Below are 17,071 nucleotides of genomic sequence, written 5' to 3'. Positions count from 1 at the left end.
GGACATAATTTTTAACCGTTTCACCACATTCCACTGCTTGGAATTTTACACCACATTCCACTGCTTGGCCCAATACATGTGTTACATTATGCTTAATTCAGTTCAATTCATTTCAGTTAATTTCAGTTCAGTCAATTCAGTGTAGTTCAATTCAGCTCAGTTCAGGTCTGTTCAGTTCAATTCAATTGTGTTCAATTCAGTTCCGTCCATTTCAATTCAATTTAGCTCAGTTCCATTTTGTTCCGTTCAATTTGATTCACTTCAGTTCCACTCAGTTCAGTTCAGTTCAATCCCATTCAATTCTGTTAACTCCGCTTCAGCTTTTTGGACATGCCCACATCCTCCGCTGTACCCCAGGCAAGGGGTTCTTCGGCAGGACTGGGATCCTCTCTCAAACAAACTGCCACGTACATGCCCACATCCATGCCATCCCGGGACGGTCGGGACCTCCACAGTTTGTTCTTCTGGTTTCTTAGTCTTTTTCCAAAACATTGTTCTGTATCAAAATCTCTCCTCAATTGCGATTGATCCTGCCGACTACGCCAAATGTTTTAAAAAATTCTCAAGGTCAGGTTCGTAGGAGAGTAGTCTGACACAGAACAAACGACCAAGAGGCGAGTCTGCTAGAATATGGGCATTTTATTCCCCGCAGCGTCGCCACAACGGGTCTGGCTTATACTCACTCTACATGTTACCGGAACTGGGAGCCGTCAGTTCTCGTAGAGCGGTTGCCAACAACCCACGCTCGGCGGTTAAACGTAACCCCGGAGCAGACTCACCGAACTGGAGACTTTTCCAGCTGATATACTCTTTTCCAGATATAAACATTCATGTGAACAGCAGAGCAAGGCTAAAAGACACATTCCATTCTGGTTACATACAGATAAGAAGATTCACACGGGGAGGTGTGTAATAAGATTCACACGGGACTAAGCAACACCTCCATTCCGGTTAGATTCACACATGTATTGGGACATAATTTTTAACCGTTTCACCACATTCCACTGCTTGGAATTTTACACCACACAGGTACATACTTATCAAGGACACTCAATAGATGCTCCTTGAACAAGCTCCACATATCAATTGTACCCTTCCCTTGAAGCCTACCTTTCCCAGCCACGCATCCTAGGTCGTGCCTCACCGCATCATAATTTCCCTGCCCCCAGCTATAACTCTTGCCCTCTCCATCACTAGAGTAAAAGTCACCGAATTGTGGTCACTGTCCCCAAAGTGCTCACCTACCTCCAATTCTAACACCTGGCCTGGTTCGTTACCCAGAACCAAATCCAGTGTGGCGTCACCTCTTGTTGGCCTGTCTACATATTGTGTCAGGAAACCCTCCTGCACACATTGGACAAACACCGACCCATCTAACGAACTCGAGCTATATCTTTCCCAGTCAATATCTGGAAAGTTAAAGTCCCCCATAACAACCACCCTATTACTTTCACTCTTCTCCTGAATCATCCTCGCAGTCCTATCTTCTACGTCTCTAGGACTATTAGGAGGCCTGTAGAAAACTCCTAACAGGGTGACCTCATCTTTCCTATTCCTAACCTCAGCCCAAACTACCTCAGATGGCGTGTCTTCATCCATCGTCCTTTCCACCGCTGTAATGCTATCTTTGACAAGCAATGCCACACCTCCCCCTCTTTTACCCCCACCTCTGACCCTACTAAAACATTTAAACCCTGGAACCTACAACAGCCAATCCTGTCCCTGTTCTACCCATGTCTCCGTAATAGCCACAACATCGAAATCCCAGGTACCAACCCACGCTGCAAGTTCACCTACCTTATTTTGTATACTTCTTGCATTGAAGTATACACACTTCAAGCCACTTTCCTGTTTACAGGCACCCTTCTTTGAGATTGCCATGTTCCTTACCTCCCTACACTCCAGATCCTGCACCTTAAAGCTACAGTCTAGGTTCCCATGCCCCTGCAGAGTTAGTTTAAACCCCCCCCCACCAAGAGCACTAGCAAACCTCCCCCCAAGGATACTGGTGCCCCTCAGGTTCAGGTGTAGACCATCCTGTTTATAGAGGTCCCACCTTCCCCAGAAAGAACCCCAGTTATCCAGATACCGGAATCCCTCCCTCCTGCACCATCCCTGTAGCCACGCATTTAACTGTTCTCTCTCCCTATTCCTCGACTCTCTATCACATGGCATGGGTAACAAACCAGAGACAACAACTCTGTTCTAACTCTGAGCTTCCAACCTAGCTCCCTGAAAGCCTGCCTGACATCCTCAGCCCTCCTCCTACCTATGTCCTTGGTGCCAATCTGGACCACGACTTCGGGCTGCTCCCCCTCCCCCTTAAGGACCCGGAAAACACGATCAGAGACGTCACATACTCTTGCACCTGGGAGGCAACACACCAAACGTGAGTCTCTCTCGCCCCCACAAAACCACCTATCTGTGCCCCGAACTATCGAGTCCCCAATAACTATTGCTCTGCTCTTCTCCACCCTTCCCTTCTGAGCAACGGGGACAGGCTCCGTGCCAGAGGCCTGAGCCCCATTACTTACCCCTGGTAAGTCATCCCCCCCCCCCACAAGTATCCAAAACGGATACTTTTATAGGGAAAATAAACCTACCCAGGTAAGCTTGCGCTACACCAGCTTCCGGGTCTGCTCCGCGCTTTTTTTAAAAAAAAACTTTCAAATTTAAACCGTTAAACAAACATCACCGAGCCTTCAAGCAGCCACTGCCAAACAGCCCTTACCTGCTCCGCTGAGAGAGTGATGTGGACAAGTTGGACTGAAGGGTCTGTTTCTGTGGTATACATCTCTATGACTCTATTTTCACCCACAAAAAATCAAAATAAGATTGTATAGAGGAGTAACGAACAGAGCACATTGAAGCAGGGTTGAAAATGTGTTGCTGGAAAAGCGCAGCAGGTCAGGCAGCATCCTGAAGAAGGGCTTAAGCCCGAAACGTCGATTCTCCTGTTCCCTGGATGCTGCCTGACCTGCTGCGCTTTTCCAGCAACACATTTTCAGCTCTGATCTCCAGCATCTGCAGACCTCACTTTCTCCACATTGAAGCAGGGTGTAAGGCCCAACTTCCACAACACTATTTGAATATATGTCTTCTCCCTAGTGGAGTGCCTGAGGGGGTCTGTGCTGGTCCCATCGCTGATTGTTATCTATATCAATGATTTGGATGAGAATGTGCAAGGCACAATTAGTAAGTTTGCAGATCACATTAAAATAGGTGGTATTGTGGACAGTAAGGAAAGTTTTCAGAAATTGCAGCAGGACCTTGATCAGCTGGGGAAGTGGGCTGAGAAATGGCAAATGGAGCTTAATATAGATACGCGTGAGGTCTTGCATTTTGGAAAGTCAAATTAAGGTAGGAATTTCATGATGAATGGTAGAGCCTTAAGAAGAGTAGTGGAATTGAGGAACCTTTGAGTTCAGGTGCACAGTTCTTTGAAAGTGGAGTCACAGGGAGACAGGGCAGTGAAGAAGGCTTTTGGCACACTGGCCTTCATGAATCAGGGCATTGAGTACAGAAGTTGTGAAGGTATGTTGCAGTTGTACAGGACGATGGTGAGGCCGCATTTGGAGTTTTGTATTCAGTTTTTGTCACCTTGTTATAGGAAGGATGTTATTAAACTGGAAAGAGTGCAGAAGACATTTACAAGGATGTTGCCAGGACTCAACCATCTGAGTTATGGGGAGAGGTTGGACAAGCCCGGACTTTTTTCTTTAGAGTATAGGAGATTGGGGGGGGAGGTGATCTTATAGAAGTGTATAAGATCATGAGAGGAATGGATACAGTGAATGCACTCAGTCTTTTTCCCAGGGATGGGGAATTGAAGACTAGAGGGCATCAGTTTAAGGTTAGAGGGCAAAGAATAAAAGGGAACCTGAGGGGCTATTCTTTTACATAGAAGGTGGTACGCATGTGGAATGAGTTGCTGTTGGAAGTTGTTGAGGCAGGTACTTTATCAACATTTGAAATACGTTTGGACAAATACATGGATAGGAAAGAATGAGTCAAGTGCAAGGAAATGGGGTTAGCACAGGTGGACAATTTTGTCAGCCAAAGGACCTGTCTCCGTGCTGTAGGACTCTATGACTCTATAACCATTGCCCTTGATAATGGAGGCTCAGGCTTTGCCAATAGAGGGCTGGAAAATACCTCTTCCATGCAAACCATGTAACTGTAGGTCAAGAGCTGCGAGCAATCAACAAGATATTTTTCAATGACACCGCTCTTTCCTTGACATCTGGACAGCCGAGGCTGTTATTTCCTCTCTTATGCTCTGTGAATTAATGGAGGCTCCTTAATTTAAAAAAAGAGGAATAATAAATGGCTGAAATAGATGCCATTTCTCCCATTATCTTGGGAATTCTTTTGACAGCCATGTTAGGTTTCACTAGGCAGATATGTTCAATCTGAAAGCGAGCTGTTGAAACATTACTCTGTAAAAGTTAACTACTTAACATTTTGTTTAAAAAGTGTGTCTCATAGATTTGATATTTACATGGATTATGTATGGTAGATTAATATTGCTTTGTTTGCAAGTTTTGGGGTGTTTAATTTTGAGATTAGGAAAAACTCTTCTTGTGATGGATTCAAGCAATATTGAACTATAAAGCAATAAATAAGGTTCTAGATCAGAAGTCTACATTAGAGCATGTGTATAGCAATAAATATATATTCCATAAGTATGATGTTTTTCCATCAACAACTAATTTAGAAATATGGAAACATAATGACAGATCAAGCCATTTAGCTCCTTGTACATGTACCACCAGGGAGGCCTTGGCTGAACTGTGGGCTTATTCCATGTGCCTGCCTTTGCTCCATATCTATTAATAACCTTAATTAACAAGAATCTATCAAACTCTATTTAAAAACTATTAATCTCACGCAAATTGCTTTTTGTGCAAGAGTTCTAAAAGGGGAGGGCGAACAGCCAGAAATCGTGGCACTAATGACATAGCCAGGAAAAGGATCGAGGATATAAAAAGTGATTTCAGGGAGTTAGGATGGAAGCTGCAGAGCAGGACGAACAGAGTAGTGTTCTCGGGTTTACTACCTGTGCCACGAGATAGCGAGGCGAGGAACAGGGATCAGGCGCAGCTTAACACGTGGCTGCGCAGCTGGTGTAGGAGGGAGGGCTTCAGATATGTAGATAATTGGGATGCCTTCTGGAGAAGGTGGGACCTGTACAAGAAGGACGGTTTGCATCTGAACTGGAAGGGGACCAATGTCCTGGGTGGAAGGTTTGCTCGAGTAGTTCGAGAGGGTTTAAACTAGTATGGCAGGGGGGTGGGAACCTGAGCTGTATACCGGAGGTGAGAGTTGATGCAGGTGAAGCAATAGCAAGAGGTAGGCCAGCTAGTGGGAAGGATTTTCCTGGGAAGGAACCAAGGGATCAGTTAAAGTGTGTTTGCTTTAACGCAAGGAGTATCAGGAATAAAAGTGATTAACTTAGAGCATGGATCAGTACCTGGTGCTATGATGTTGTGGCCATAACAGAGACATGGGTTTCTCAGGGGCAGGAATGGTTGCTGGATATTCCAGGGTTTAGAGCATTTAAAAAGAATAGGGAGGGGGGAAAAAGAGGAGGGGGTGTAGCACTACTAATCAGAGAGGGTATCACAGCTACAGAAGCTTCCATTGTCGAGGAAGATCTTTATGGGTGGAAATTAGGAACAGCAGGGAGCAGTCACCTCATTAGGGGTTTACTACAGGTCCCCCAATAGCAGCAGGGAGATGGAAGAAAGCATAGGTCGGCAGATTTTGGAAAAGTGTGGATGTAGTAGGGTTGTTGTAATGGGTGACTTTAACTTTCCCAACATTGATTGGAACCTCCTTTGAGCAGAAGATTTGAATGGAGCTGTTTTTGTAAGGTGTGTTCAGGAGGGTTTCCTAACTCAGTACGTTGACAGGCCGACGAGGGGAGAGGCCATTCTAGACTTGGTGCTTGGAAATGAGCCGGGGCAGGTATCAGATCTTGTGGTGGGAGAGCATTTTGGTGATAGTGACCACAACTGCCTCACATTCTACATAGCTATGGGGAAGGAGAGGATTAGGCAAAATGGGAGGATATTTAATTGGGGAAGAGGAAACAATGATGCGATTAGACATGAGTTAGGAAGCATGGATTGGGAGCAATTGTTCCATGGTAAAGGCACTATAGACATGTGGAGACTGTTTAAGGAACAGTTGTTGCAAGTGATGAATAAATATGTCCCTCTGAGACAGGCAAGAAGGGGTAAGATAAAGGAACCTTGGATGACGAGAGCGTTGGAGTTTCTAGTCAAAAGGAAAAAGGTAGCTTACATAAGGTGGAGGAAGCTAGGGTCAAGCTCAGCTCTAGAGGATTACATCTCCTTCCTCAGCCTTCAGCCACATTCTCAAACAGACTCGCTACCACAGCCACATCTCCTTCCTCAGCACACCCAGCTCCAGCCCCACAACAGGTCCTAGCTCCCATCCCTGCCGTGTTTTCACTATCCCTCCAGACCTACCCCTCTCTGAGGATGAAAGATCAGTCCTCAGCAGAGGCCTCACCTTCATTCCCCTCCCTAACCTGCAATCTTCTTCCCGACCTCTCCGCCCCCACCCCAATCTGTCCTCACCCTCACCTTGACCTTTTTCCACCTATCACATTTCCGACGCCCCTCCCCCAAATCCCTCCTCCCTATCTTTTATCTTAGCCTGCTGGACAAACTTTCCTCATTCCTGAAGAAGGGCTAATGCCCGAAACGTCGATTCTCCTGTTCCCTCGGTGCTGCCTGACCTGCTGTGCTTCTCCAGCAACACATTTCCATCTCTAGAGGATTACAGGCAGGCGAGGAAAGAGCTCAAAAATGGTCTGAGGAGAGCCAGGAGGGGGCAAGAGAAAGGCTTGGCAGAACGGATTAGGGAGAACACCAAAGCATTTTACACTTATGTGAGGAATAAGAAAATGGTCAAAGAAAGAGTAGGGCCGATCAGGGATAGCATAGGGAATTTGTGTGTGGAGTCTGAGGAGGTAGGGGAAGCCCTAAATGAGTTTTTTGCTTCTGTCTTCACGAAAGAAACGACCTTTGTAGTGAATGAAACCTTTGAAGAGCAGGTGTGCGTGCTAGAATGGATAGAGATAGAGGAAGCTGATGTGCTGAAAATGTTGTCAAACATTAAGATTGACAAGTCGCCAGGCCCGGACCAGATTTGTCCTCGGTTGCTTTGGGAAACGAGAAATGCAATTGCTTTTCCACTTGCGAAGATCTTTGCATCCTCACTCTCCGCTGGAGTCGTACCTGAGGACTGGAGAGAGGCAAATGTAATTCCTCTCTTCAAGAAAGGAAATAAGGAAATCCCCAACAATTACAGACCAGTAAGTCTCACGTCTGTCATCTGCAAGGTGTTAGAAAGGATTCTGAGGGATAGGATTTATGACCATCTGGAAGAGCATGGCTTGATTAAATGCAGTCAACATGGCTTTGTGAGGGGCAGGTCATGCCTCACAAACCTTATCGAGTTCTTTGAGGATGTGACTAGAAAAGTTGATGAGAGTCGAGCTGTGAATGTGGTGTATATGGACTTCAGCAAGGCATTTGATAAGGTTCCCCATGGTAGGCTCTTTTAGAAGATCAGGAGGAATGGGATACAAGGGAACTTAGCTGTCTGGATACAGAATTGGCTGGCCAACCGAAGACAGCGAGTGGTAGTAGAAGGAAAATATTCTGCCTGGAAGTCTGTGATGAGTGGTGTTCCACAGGGCTCTGTCCTTGGGCCTCTACTGTTTGTAATTTTTATTAATGACTTGGATGAGGGGATTGAAGAATGGGTTAGCAAGTTTGCAGATGACACAAAGGTTGGAGATGTCGTTGACAGTATAGAGGGCTGTTGTAGGCTGCAGCGGGACATTGACAGGCTGCAGAGATGGGCTGAGAGGTGGCAGATGGAGTTCAACCTGGATAAATGCGAGGTGATGCATTTTTGAAGGTTGAATTTGAAAGCTGAGTACAGGATTAAGGATAGGATTCTTGGCAGTGTGGAGGAACAGAGGGATCTTGGGGTGCAGGTACATAGATCCCTTAAAATGGCCACCCAAGTGGACAGGGTTGTTAAGAAAGCATATGGTGTTTTGGCTTTCATTAACAGGGGGATTGAGTTTAAGAGTCGTGAGATCTTGTTGCAGCTCTATAAAACTTTGGTTAGACCGCACTTGGAATACTGTGTCCAGTTCTGGTTGCCCTATTATAGGAAAGATGTGGATGCTTTGGAGAGGGTTCAGAGGAGGTTTACCAGGATGCTGCCTGGACTGGAGGGCTTATCTTATGAAGAAAGGTTGAGCTCTTATGAGCTCGGACTTTTTTCATTGGAGAAAAGGAGGAGGAGAGGGGACTTAATTGAGGTATACAAGATAATGAGAGGCATAGATAGAGTCGATAGCCAGAGACTATTTCCCAGGGCAGAAATGACTAACACGAGGGGTCATAGTTTTAAGCTGTTTGGAGGGAAGTATCGAGGGAATGTCAGAGGCGGATTCTTTACAGAGAGTTGTGAGAGCATGGAATGCGTTGCCAGCAGCAGTTGTGGAAGCAAGGTCATTGGGGATATTTAAGAGACTACTGGACATGCATATGGTCACAGAAATTTGAGGGTGCATACATGAGGATCAGTGGTCGGCACAACATCGTGGGCTGAAGGGCCTGTTCTGTGCTGTACTGTTCTATGTTCTATGTTCTATGTTCTAAATTTTTACAAACCTTAGGGAACAGGAGAATCGACGTTTCGGGCATAAGCTGAAGAAGGGCTTATGCCCGAAACGTCGATTCTCCTGTTCCCTGGATGCTGCCAGACCTGCTGCGCTTTTACAGCAAAACATTTTCAGCTTTGTAGAATCTCTCCTTTGCAACCCAGGTTTTATTCTGTTCAACTTGCATTGCAGTGCCTCCAATATCTGCTTTATAAGAAATGGTACATAGAACTGGTCAAATTGCTGCAGCTGTCATCTAACCAGGCCTTTGCTTCACTGAATATGACTTCTATCTCCTTGTATTCCATTCTCCTTTTATATAGCTCTGCATTCTATTAGCCTTTTGTGATTATTTTCTGTGCCTGTTTAATTATTTATGTACTTGAAGCCCAAGTCTCTTCAGACCTGCACTGTTTCTAGTTATATTTGCTATTTAGAAAATATCCTGTTTGATCCTTTTAATTTTCACATTTAGCAACTTTGAACTCCCTTACTCCTGTCCCCTAATCTATCAATACCTTTTCATAATTTTTATTATTGCATAACTAAACCCCAGCTATTGTCAAAAACCACATCTTTGTTTTGAAAGATATCAGTGAAATTTATCAGCAATGTGATTCTAATTTCATATTTTCATTCAACCTTTGTGGTTCTGTTCCTAGGAAAGTTTAAATTGCTGGATCAGGATCGAGATGTCAGGGAGCCTGTGCAGTATTTTAACAGTGTTGAGGAAGTGGCCAATGTTTTTCCAGACCGTGTTTTCGTTATGGAGGCAATAACATTCAGCGTAAAGGTCAGTGATGTGAAAAGTGAGATTTATCTTTTCAGGAAGAATTTGGGATTTTTTGTGCGTTTAATCATGAGAGAAAATAGTGCTAAAAGCAATATATCTTATTACTGGAAAGCATCTTTTTTTCTTGTAAATAATAGAAGCCTATATTAAATTAATCAATTTCAATGCCTAAACTTCTGTCTTGACTTGAGTAGATTAGTTGCAAGTGGCATTCAAGCTACACAAGGACCAGGCAATGACCTCCAACAGGTGGGAATCTAACTATCTCTCCTTGACATTCAACATTATTGCCATCATTAAATCCCCAATCAATATCCTAAATGTTACTGTTGACTAGAAATTGAAAAATACAGAGGCAGCGGTGTGTATTATTTACAAGATGTATGGCAGTAATTCACCCAGGCTCTCTCAAAAGTATCTTTTAAACCCATAACTGCTACCATCTGCTGGAAGGACAGAGTGGCAGACACATTGGAACACCACCAGGTTCCTGCAGTTCCCCTCCAAGTCATTATACCATCCTTGTTTGAAACTACTTTTCATTGTTGCCGGATCAAAATCCTGAAACTCCTTTCCTAACAGCATTGTGGTGTACTTACACTAGATGGACTGCAGTAATTCAAGGACACATTTCATTATAACCTTCTCAAGGGTGATTAGGGATGAACTGCACATGCTAGCCTTGGCTGCATTGCCCACACCCCATTAGGGATTATTTTTAACAACTTGTGAAATGGCAAAGTAATGTTGATTAGTTTTGGTTGTGTCAGTTATTCTCCATTAAAATCAACCTGTCAAAGATTTTTCTTTTCCTATTCATTTAATAATTCGAACACTTTGAGGATGATGAGTGAATATTTGGACAAATAGCACATGCTGGCTCTGTTGTTGATTAGTTTCCTCTAAATTAGTTTTGAGAATGATATATTTACTGTTACCACTTTAAGTGGATATCCCACTCTTTGCTCACGAATATAGGAGTCTTTTCATTGCTGGAGTACAGAATGAAAAGCCACATTAGCAAAACTCCACAGAACTCTCTCATTAAGATGCCAGTCTCTGTGTAGAATCCTTTGTACTGTTTATTGAAAAATCTAAATGTTTTTTGAAAAAGGCTGAGATGTGTGTTTTGTTTTGCAGTAAGTGCACAGACTGAGTTGTGGGCCATATTTATAGTCTATGCAGGGCAGTCAGTTTCAATTTAATGAGTATACAGTATTCAACGTATTTATCAAGAAGTCATTCAAACTCCTGCACATGTCCTCATGTAAATATTTTTTCTACAAAGAGCTTCTAAATCCCATAATAATTCAGAAGTTGACAGACACTTCTTTTTCAAGTTAATACAAAGAGTGAAAAAAAGGGGTTAAGTAAGGGTTTGAGTAACTGTGTACTTAACATACAATCCAACTCTTCACCAGTGCAATTAGATGCTGTACTAAAATTTGTTTTGGTAGTTGGTGTATTATATCCTCCCAATTGTGCTCTTAAATAATTAAAAGTAAGACGTAGCTACATTTTGCTAACCATTTGTGTTCAGATTGGACAGTTTGCATTTTCTTACCCTTGTTTATTGCATGCATGTAGTGCCTTCAAACATTTTCACTCACCCTAAGTGTTTCTAGATAGTAATTTGCCTCTTCTACACACAAATAAATTTTAGTGTCTGCCTTCCTGTAAGTATGCCTTGTTTTCTCCATGTCATGTCATGTTCGTGTATCTTTTGCTTTCCCATTGTAACCATTCTTGTCCTATGTCATGTGAGCCTATTACAAGCTGAACTTTGAAAAATGATCCCATCCACTCATAACTATCCTAGAAATCAATGAAATATAAATAAATATACTCTCTTCATACACCTTCCACATTGTGGCCAAAGTTGGTACTGGTTGTTTTATTTTTGAATTGTCAAGTTTTCAAAACTTTGTACGTTGGATTGAATACATTTTCTCAAATATATTAGCATGCGAACATTGTGTGTGAAGTGAGGAGATGGTTATAAACAGAGAAAAATTCCTTCAAAGTTATTCAGTCATTACAGAAGTCCTATTGAAATCTTGCCAAGATTTAAAGGATTTTTAAAAAAAATGCCATCAGTATTTTATTTATAGTAAGTAACAGTGACCAAACCCATGGATTACTGATACTCCCCTTTGTATCCCTATATATATGTGTTTGCTCTTGTATTGATACACATCTGAGTACGTATATAAATCTACATGGTATTCCCATGAGTCTTTATGTTCCTGTGTGTTGTTCAATGGATGTACGTATAATTCCTCCTTATTTTTGTATGCTATATTAGAAAATGAAGATCATATTGTAAAGCAAAACAAAACTAGAATATTACAGAAATGATGCTTTAAAATTAAATAATACAGACAACCTTTTCAATAATTGTGGTGATGAGTGCAGTTTTAAATAATAGTGAAGCAATATGAAGTACCCATTTCCCATGAATCTGGTTGGAGTTCTTGTTTAGCCAGCTAAGTGACTTTTCGTACTTTTTAAAATATAGTTAAAATACAGGAATTTACATTGATGACATTCTGTGATATTGCTATTACTGAGTGCCCCATCAATATTTTGAAAATTTCCATAGACCCAAAACCGAACTGGGCTACCTACATAATACTGAGGTCACTAGAGCAGATCAGAAGCTGAGAATTCTGTGGTTAACAACTCATGTCATAGCTACACAAAGATTGTCCACTGCCTACAAAGTATAAGTCAGGAGTATGATAGAAGACTGTGCATTTGAATGGCTGAATGCAGCTCCAACAATATTTAAGGAGCTTGACGCCATCAAGGACAATGAAGTTGATCTACTAGCTTAAATATTCACTTCCTCCACCAGTGATGCATGGTGTCAGCTGTGTGTACCATTTACAAGGAGTACCACAGCCCCTTCCTTGATACTCCTGAGAAAGTGCCTTTCAAACATGTGACCTTTACCAACCAGAAGGACAAGGATAGCAGATGTATGAGAACACCATGACCTGTGACTTCATCTCCAAGCCCACACTATCCTGAGTTGGAACTATGAAATTCCATTCCTTGCACTCTGGATGTAAGTACGCTCAAGAACTACAGTGATTTGAGAAGACAACTCAATATCACCTTCTCAGGGACAATTGGCAATGGGCAATAAATGCTTACTTAGCTAATAATGCCCACATTACTCTGAATAAATAAAAATTGTTAATTATAGACACAGGTTTAATCCGACAAATGAGTCCACATGATCTTTATTATTCAGAGAAGAATTTTCTTTATCCAACTTTGAACCCAAGGGTAAGTTTGTTAATCCTGAGCTGAGGGGAAAGAAGAACACTGAACAAGAGTGGATTTGGAGATCGCACCATAGTGCCAATTCTCAGGCCCGTGCTTTCTTCAAGCACAGCACTTGTCTGGGAACACATGATACACCAATTGTCCCTCATGCATATATAATATAGAACATAGAACATAGAAGAATACAGCGCAGTACAGGCCCTTTGGCCCTCGATGTTGCGCCGATCCAAGCCCACCTAACCTATACTAACCCACTATCCTCCATATACCTATCCAATGCCCGCTTAAATGCCCATAAAGAGGGAGAGTCCACCACTGCTGCTGGCAGGGCATTCCATGAACTTACGACTCGCTGAGTGAAGAACCTACCCCTAACTTCAGTCCTATATCTACCCCCCCTTAATTTAAAGCTATGCCCCCTTGTAATACCCGACTCCATACGCGGGAAAAGGTTCACACTGTCAACCCTATCTAACCCCCTAATCATCTTGTACACCTCAATCAAGTCACCCCTAAACCTTCTTTTCTCGAATGAAAACAGCCCCAAGTGTCTCAGTCTATCCTCATACGATCTTCCTTCCATACCAGGCAACATCCTGGTAAACCTCCTCTGCACCCGTTCCAGTGCCTCCACATCCTTCCTATAGTATGGCGACCAAAACTGCACACAATATTCCAGATGCGGCCGCACCAGAGTTTTATACAACTGCATCATGACCTCAGGACTCCGGAACTCAATTCCTCTACCAATAAAAGCCAGTACGCCATATGCCTTCCTCACCGCACTATTTACCTGGGTGGCAACTTTCAGAGAGCTGTGTACATGGACACCAAGATCCCTCTGCTCATCCACACTACCAAGTATCCGACCATTAGCCCAGTACCCCATCTTTTTGTTATTCTTCCCAAAGTGAATCACCTCACATTTAGCTACATTGAATTCTATTTGCCACCTTTCTGCCCAGCTCTGCAGCTTCTCTATATCCTGCTGTAACCTGCCACATCCTTCCTCACTGTCAACAACTCCTCCGACTTTCGTATCATCCGCAAACTTGCTCACCCAACCTTCTAACCCCTCTTCCAGGTCATTTATAAAAATGTCAAACAGCAATGGTCCCAAAACAGATCCTTGCGGAACACCGCTAGTGACGGCACTCCATGAAGAAACTTTGCCATCAACTACTACCCTCTGTCTTCTTCCATCCAGCCAATTCCTAATCCAAACCTCCAACTCACCCTCAATGCCATATCTCCGTATTTTCTGCAGTAGCCTACCATGGGGAACCTTATCAAACGCCTTACTAAAATCCATATATACCACATCTACCGCTTTCCCCTCATCAACCTCCTTCGTCACCTTTTCAAAGAATTCAATAAGGTTTGTGAGGCACGAGCTGCCCTTCACAAAACCATGCTGACTATCCTTGATCACATTATTCCTATCCAGATGTGCATAAATCCTATCCCTTACAATTCTCTCTAAGACTTTGCCCACAACAGAAGTGAGACTCACCGGCCTATAGTTACTAGGGTTATCCCTGCTCCCCTTTTTGAACAAGGGAACCACATTTGCTATCCTCCAGTCTTCTGGCACTACTCCTGTAGACAAAGAGGACATAAAAATCAAGGCCAATGGCTCTGCAATCTCCTCCCTTGCTTCCCAGAGAATCCTAGGATAAATGCCATCAGGCCCAGGGGACTTATCTATTTTCACCTTTTCCAGGATTTCCAACACCTCTTCTCTACATACCTCAAAGCCATCCATTCTACTTATTTGTGACTCAGTATTCACATCGACGACAATGCCCTGTTCCTGAGTAAATACTGAAGAAAAGTATTCATTCAGTGTCTCCCCAATCTCTTCCGCCTCCACACGCAACTTCCCACTACTATCCTTGACTGGACCTATTCCTACCCTAGTCATTCTTTTATTCCTAACATACCTATAGAAAGCCTTAGGGTTTTCCCTAATCCTACCGACTAAGGACCTTTCATGTCCCCTCCTTGCTGCTCTTAGCTCTCTCTTCAGGTCCTTCCTGGCTACCCTATAACTCTCAATCGCCCCAATTGAACCTTCACGTCTCATCTTGAGATAGGCCGCCCTCTTCCATTTAACAAGGGATTCCAATTCCTTATTAAACCACGGCTCCCTCACACGACCCTTTCCTCCCTGCCTGGCAGGTACATAATTATCAAGGACACTCAATAGTTGCTTCTTGAACAAGCTCCACATATCATTTACACTCTTGCCTTGGAGCCTACTTTTCCAAGCCACACATCCTAAGTCATGCCTCACCGCATCATAATTTCCCTGACCCCAGCTATAACTCTTGCCCTGTAGTACACACTTATCCCTCTCCATCACGAGAGTAAAAATCACCGAATTATGGTCACTATCCCCAAAGTGCTCACCTACCTCTAATTCTAACACCTGGCCTGGTTCGTTACCCAGAACCAAATCCAGTATGGCCTCACCTCTTGTTGGCCTGTCTACATATTGTGTCAGGAAACTCTCCTGCACACATTGAACAAACACTGACCCATCTAACGAACTTGAGCTATAGCTTTCCCAATCAATATCAGGAAAGTTAAAGTCCCCCATAACCACCACCCTATTACTGTCACTCATCTCCTGAATCACCTTCCCTATCCTTTCTTCTACGTTTCTAGGACTATTGGGAGGCCTGTAAAAGACTCCTAACAGGGTGACCTCACCTTTCCTATTCCGAACCTCAGCCCAAACTACCTCAGATGGCAAGTCCTCATCCATCGTCCTTTCCACCACTGTAATACTATCTTTGACAAGCAATGCCACACCTCCCCCTCTTTTACCCCCACCTCTGACCCTACTAAAACATTTAAATCCTGGAACCTGCAACAGCCAATCCTGTTCCTGTTCTAGCCATGTCTCCGTAATAGCCACAACATCGAAGTCCCAGGTACCAACCCACGCTGCAAGTTCACCTACCTTATTTCGTATACTTCTTGCATTGAAGTATACACACTTCAAGCCACTTTCCTGTTTACAGACACCCTCCTTGGAAATTGATGCCATGTTCCTAACCTCCCTACACTCCAGGCCCTGCACCCTGAAGCTACAATCTGGGTTCCCATGCCCCTGCAGAGTTAGTTTAAACCCCCCCCAAGAGCACTAGCAAACCTCCCCCCAAGGATACTGGTGCCCCTCAGGTTCAGGTGTAGACCATCCTGTTTATAGAGGTCCCACCGTCCCCAGAAAGAACCCCAGTTATCCAAAAACCGGAATCCCTCCCTCCTGCACCATCCCTGTAGCCACGCATTTAAGTGTTCTCTTTCCCTATTCCTCGAATCTCTATCACGTGGCACGGGTAACAAACCAGAGACAACAACTCTGTTCGTTCTAACTCTGAGCTTCCAACCTAGCTCCCTGAAAGTCTGTCTAACATCCTCGGCACTCCTCCTACCTATGTCGTTGGTGCCAATATGGACCACAACTTCGGGCTGCTCCCCCTCCCCCTCCAGGACCCGGAAAACACGATCAGAGACATCACGTACCCTTGCACCTGGGAGGCAACATACCAATCGTGAGTCTCTCTCGTTCCCACAAAACCGCCTATCTGTGCCCCTAACTATCGAGTCCCCAATTACTACTGCTCTGCTCTTCTTCACCCTTCCCTTCTGAGTAACGGGGACAGGCTCCGTGCCAGAGACCTGAGCCCCGTTACTTACCCCTGGTAAGTCATCCCCCCCACAAGTATCCAAAACAAGTATGGATTTCATTCAGTATCACACTAATTTACTGTCAATCCTGTACGATCTCAATAGAGAAGAGATTCATTTTGGCAGGTAGAATAAAGAGGGACAAAATAAACTAAACAGTACAATTTTAGAAGCAAACACATGGGAGATTACCTCACTCAGCTTTGAATCTGAGACAAATTGAGAAGGCTGTTAAAAGGCTTTCGAGATCATCAGCATTGTAAATAGATGCATAGGGCCAAATGTCCATTTGAGTTCAGGGAAACCTGATCCGCACACCTTGGCAGTTTGCCAAATGCACACCTGACCCATGTGTTTTTGTGAGTATGGGAGATTTGTCACTTAATGGATTCACAATGCACTTTGTGAATAGTGAGAGAGTCTTTTAATCATTCATGGGATATGGGTTTCGCCAGCTAGCTCAGTATTTATTGCTCATTCCTAACTGCCTATAGAGTAATTAAGAGTCAACCACTTTACTATGGGTCTAGATTCACAGACCAGTCCATTACCAGGTAAAGATAGTGAAT

The 17,071-nt window shown here is 43.7% G+C and overlaps 1 protein-coding gene across 4 annotated transcripts in view; it reads left to right on the top strand.

Moving 5' to 3' along the window:
• The window catches only part of garem2 (GRB2 associated regulator of MAPK1 subtype 2), a 322,420-nt gene that overhangs the window by 191,861 nt on the left and 113,488 nt on the right, over window positions 1-17,071 (top strand). For 3 of the 4 annotated variants that reach the window (XM_087976894.1, XM_043675852.2, XM_087976896.1), the window contains one exon: window positions 9,379-9,509. The exons of the other annotated variant lie outside the window; for it this stretch is intronic. In XM_087976894.1, the coding sequence (XP_087833020.1) occupies window positions 9,379-9,509 (131 nt within the window). The remainder of the gene's footprint in view (window positions 1-9,378; window positions 9,510-17,071) is intronic. 4 annotated transcript variants of the gene reach the window in all.

This window comes from Chiloscyllium plagiosum, unplaced genomic scaffold, assembly GCF_037043375.1.
Source record: "Chiloscyllium plagiosum isolate Xiang-an unplaced genomic scaffold, Cpla_swu_hap1 HiC_scaffold_3, whole genome shotgun sequence".
Taxonomy (NCBI): Eukaryota; Metazoa; Chordata; class Chondrichthyes; order Orectolobiformes; family Hemiscylliidae; genus Chiloscyllium; species Chiloscyllium plagiosum.
Note: the sequence above shows the minus strand (reverse complement) of the source record. Positions and strands in the feature narration are given on the sequence as shown.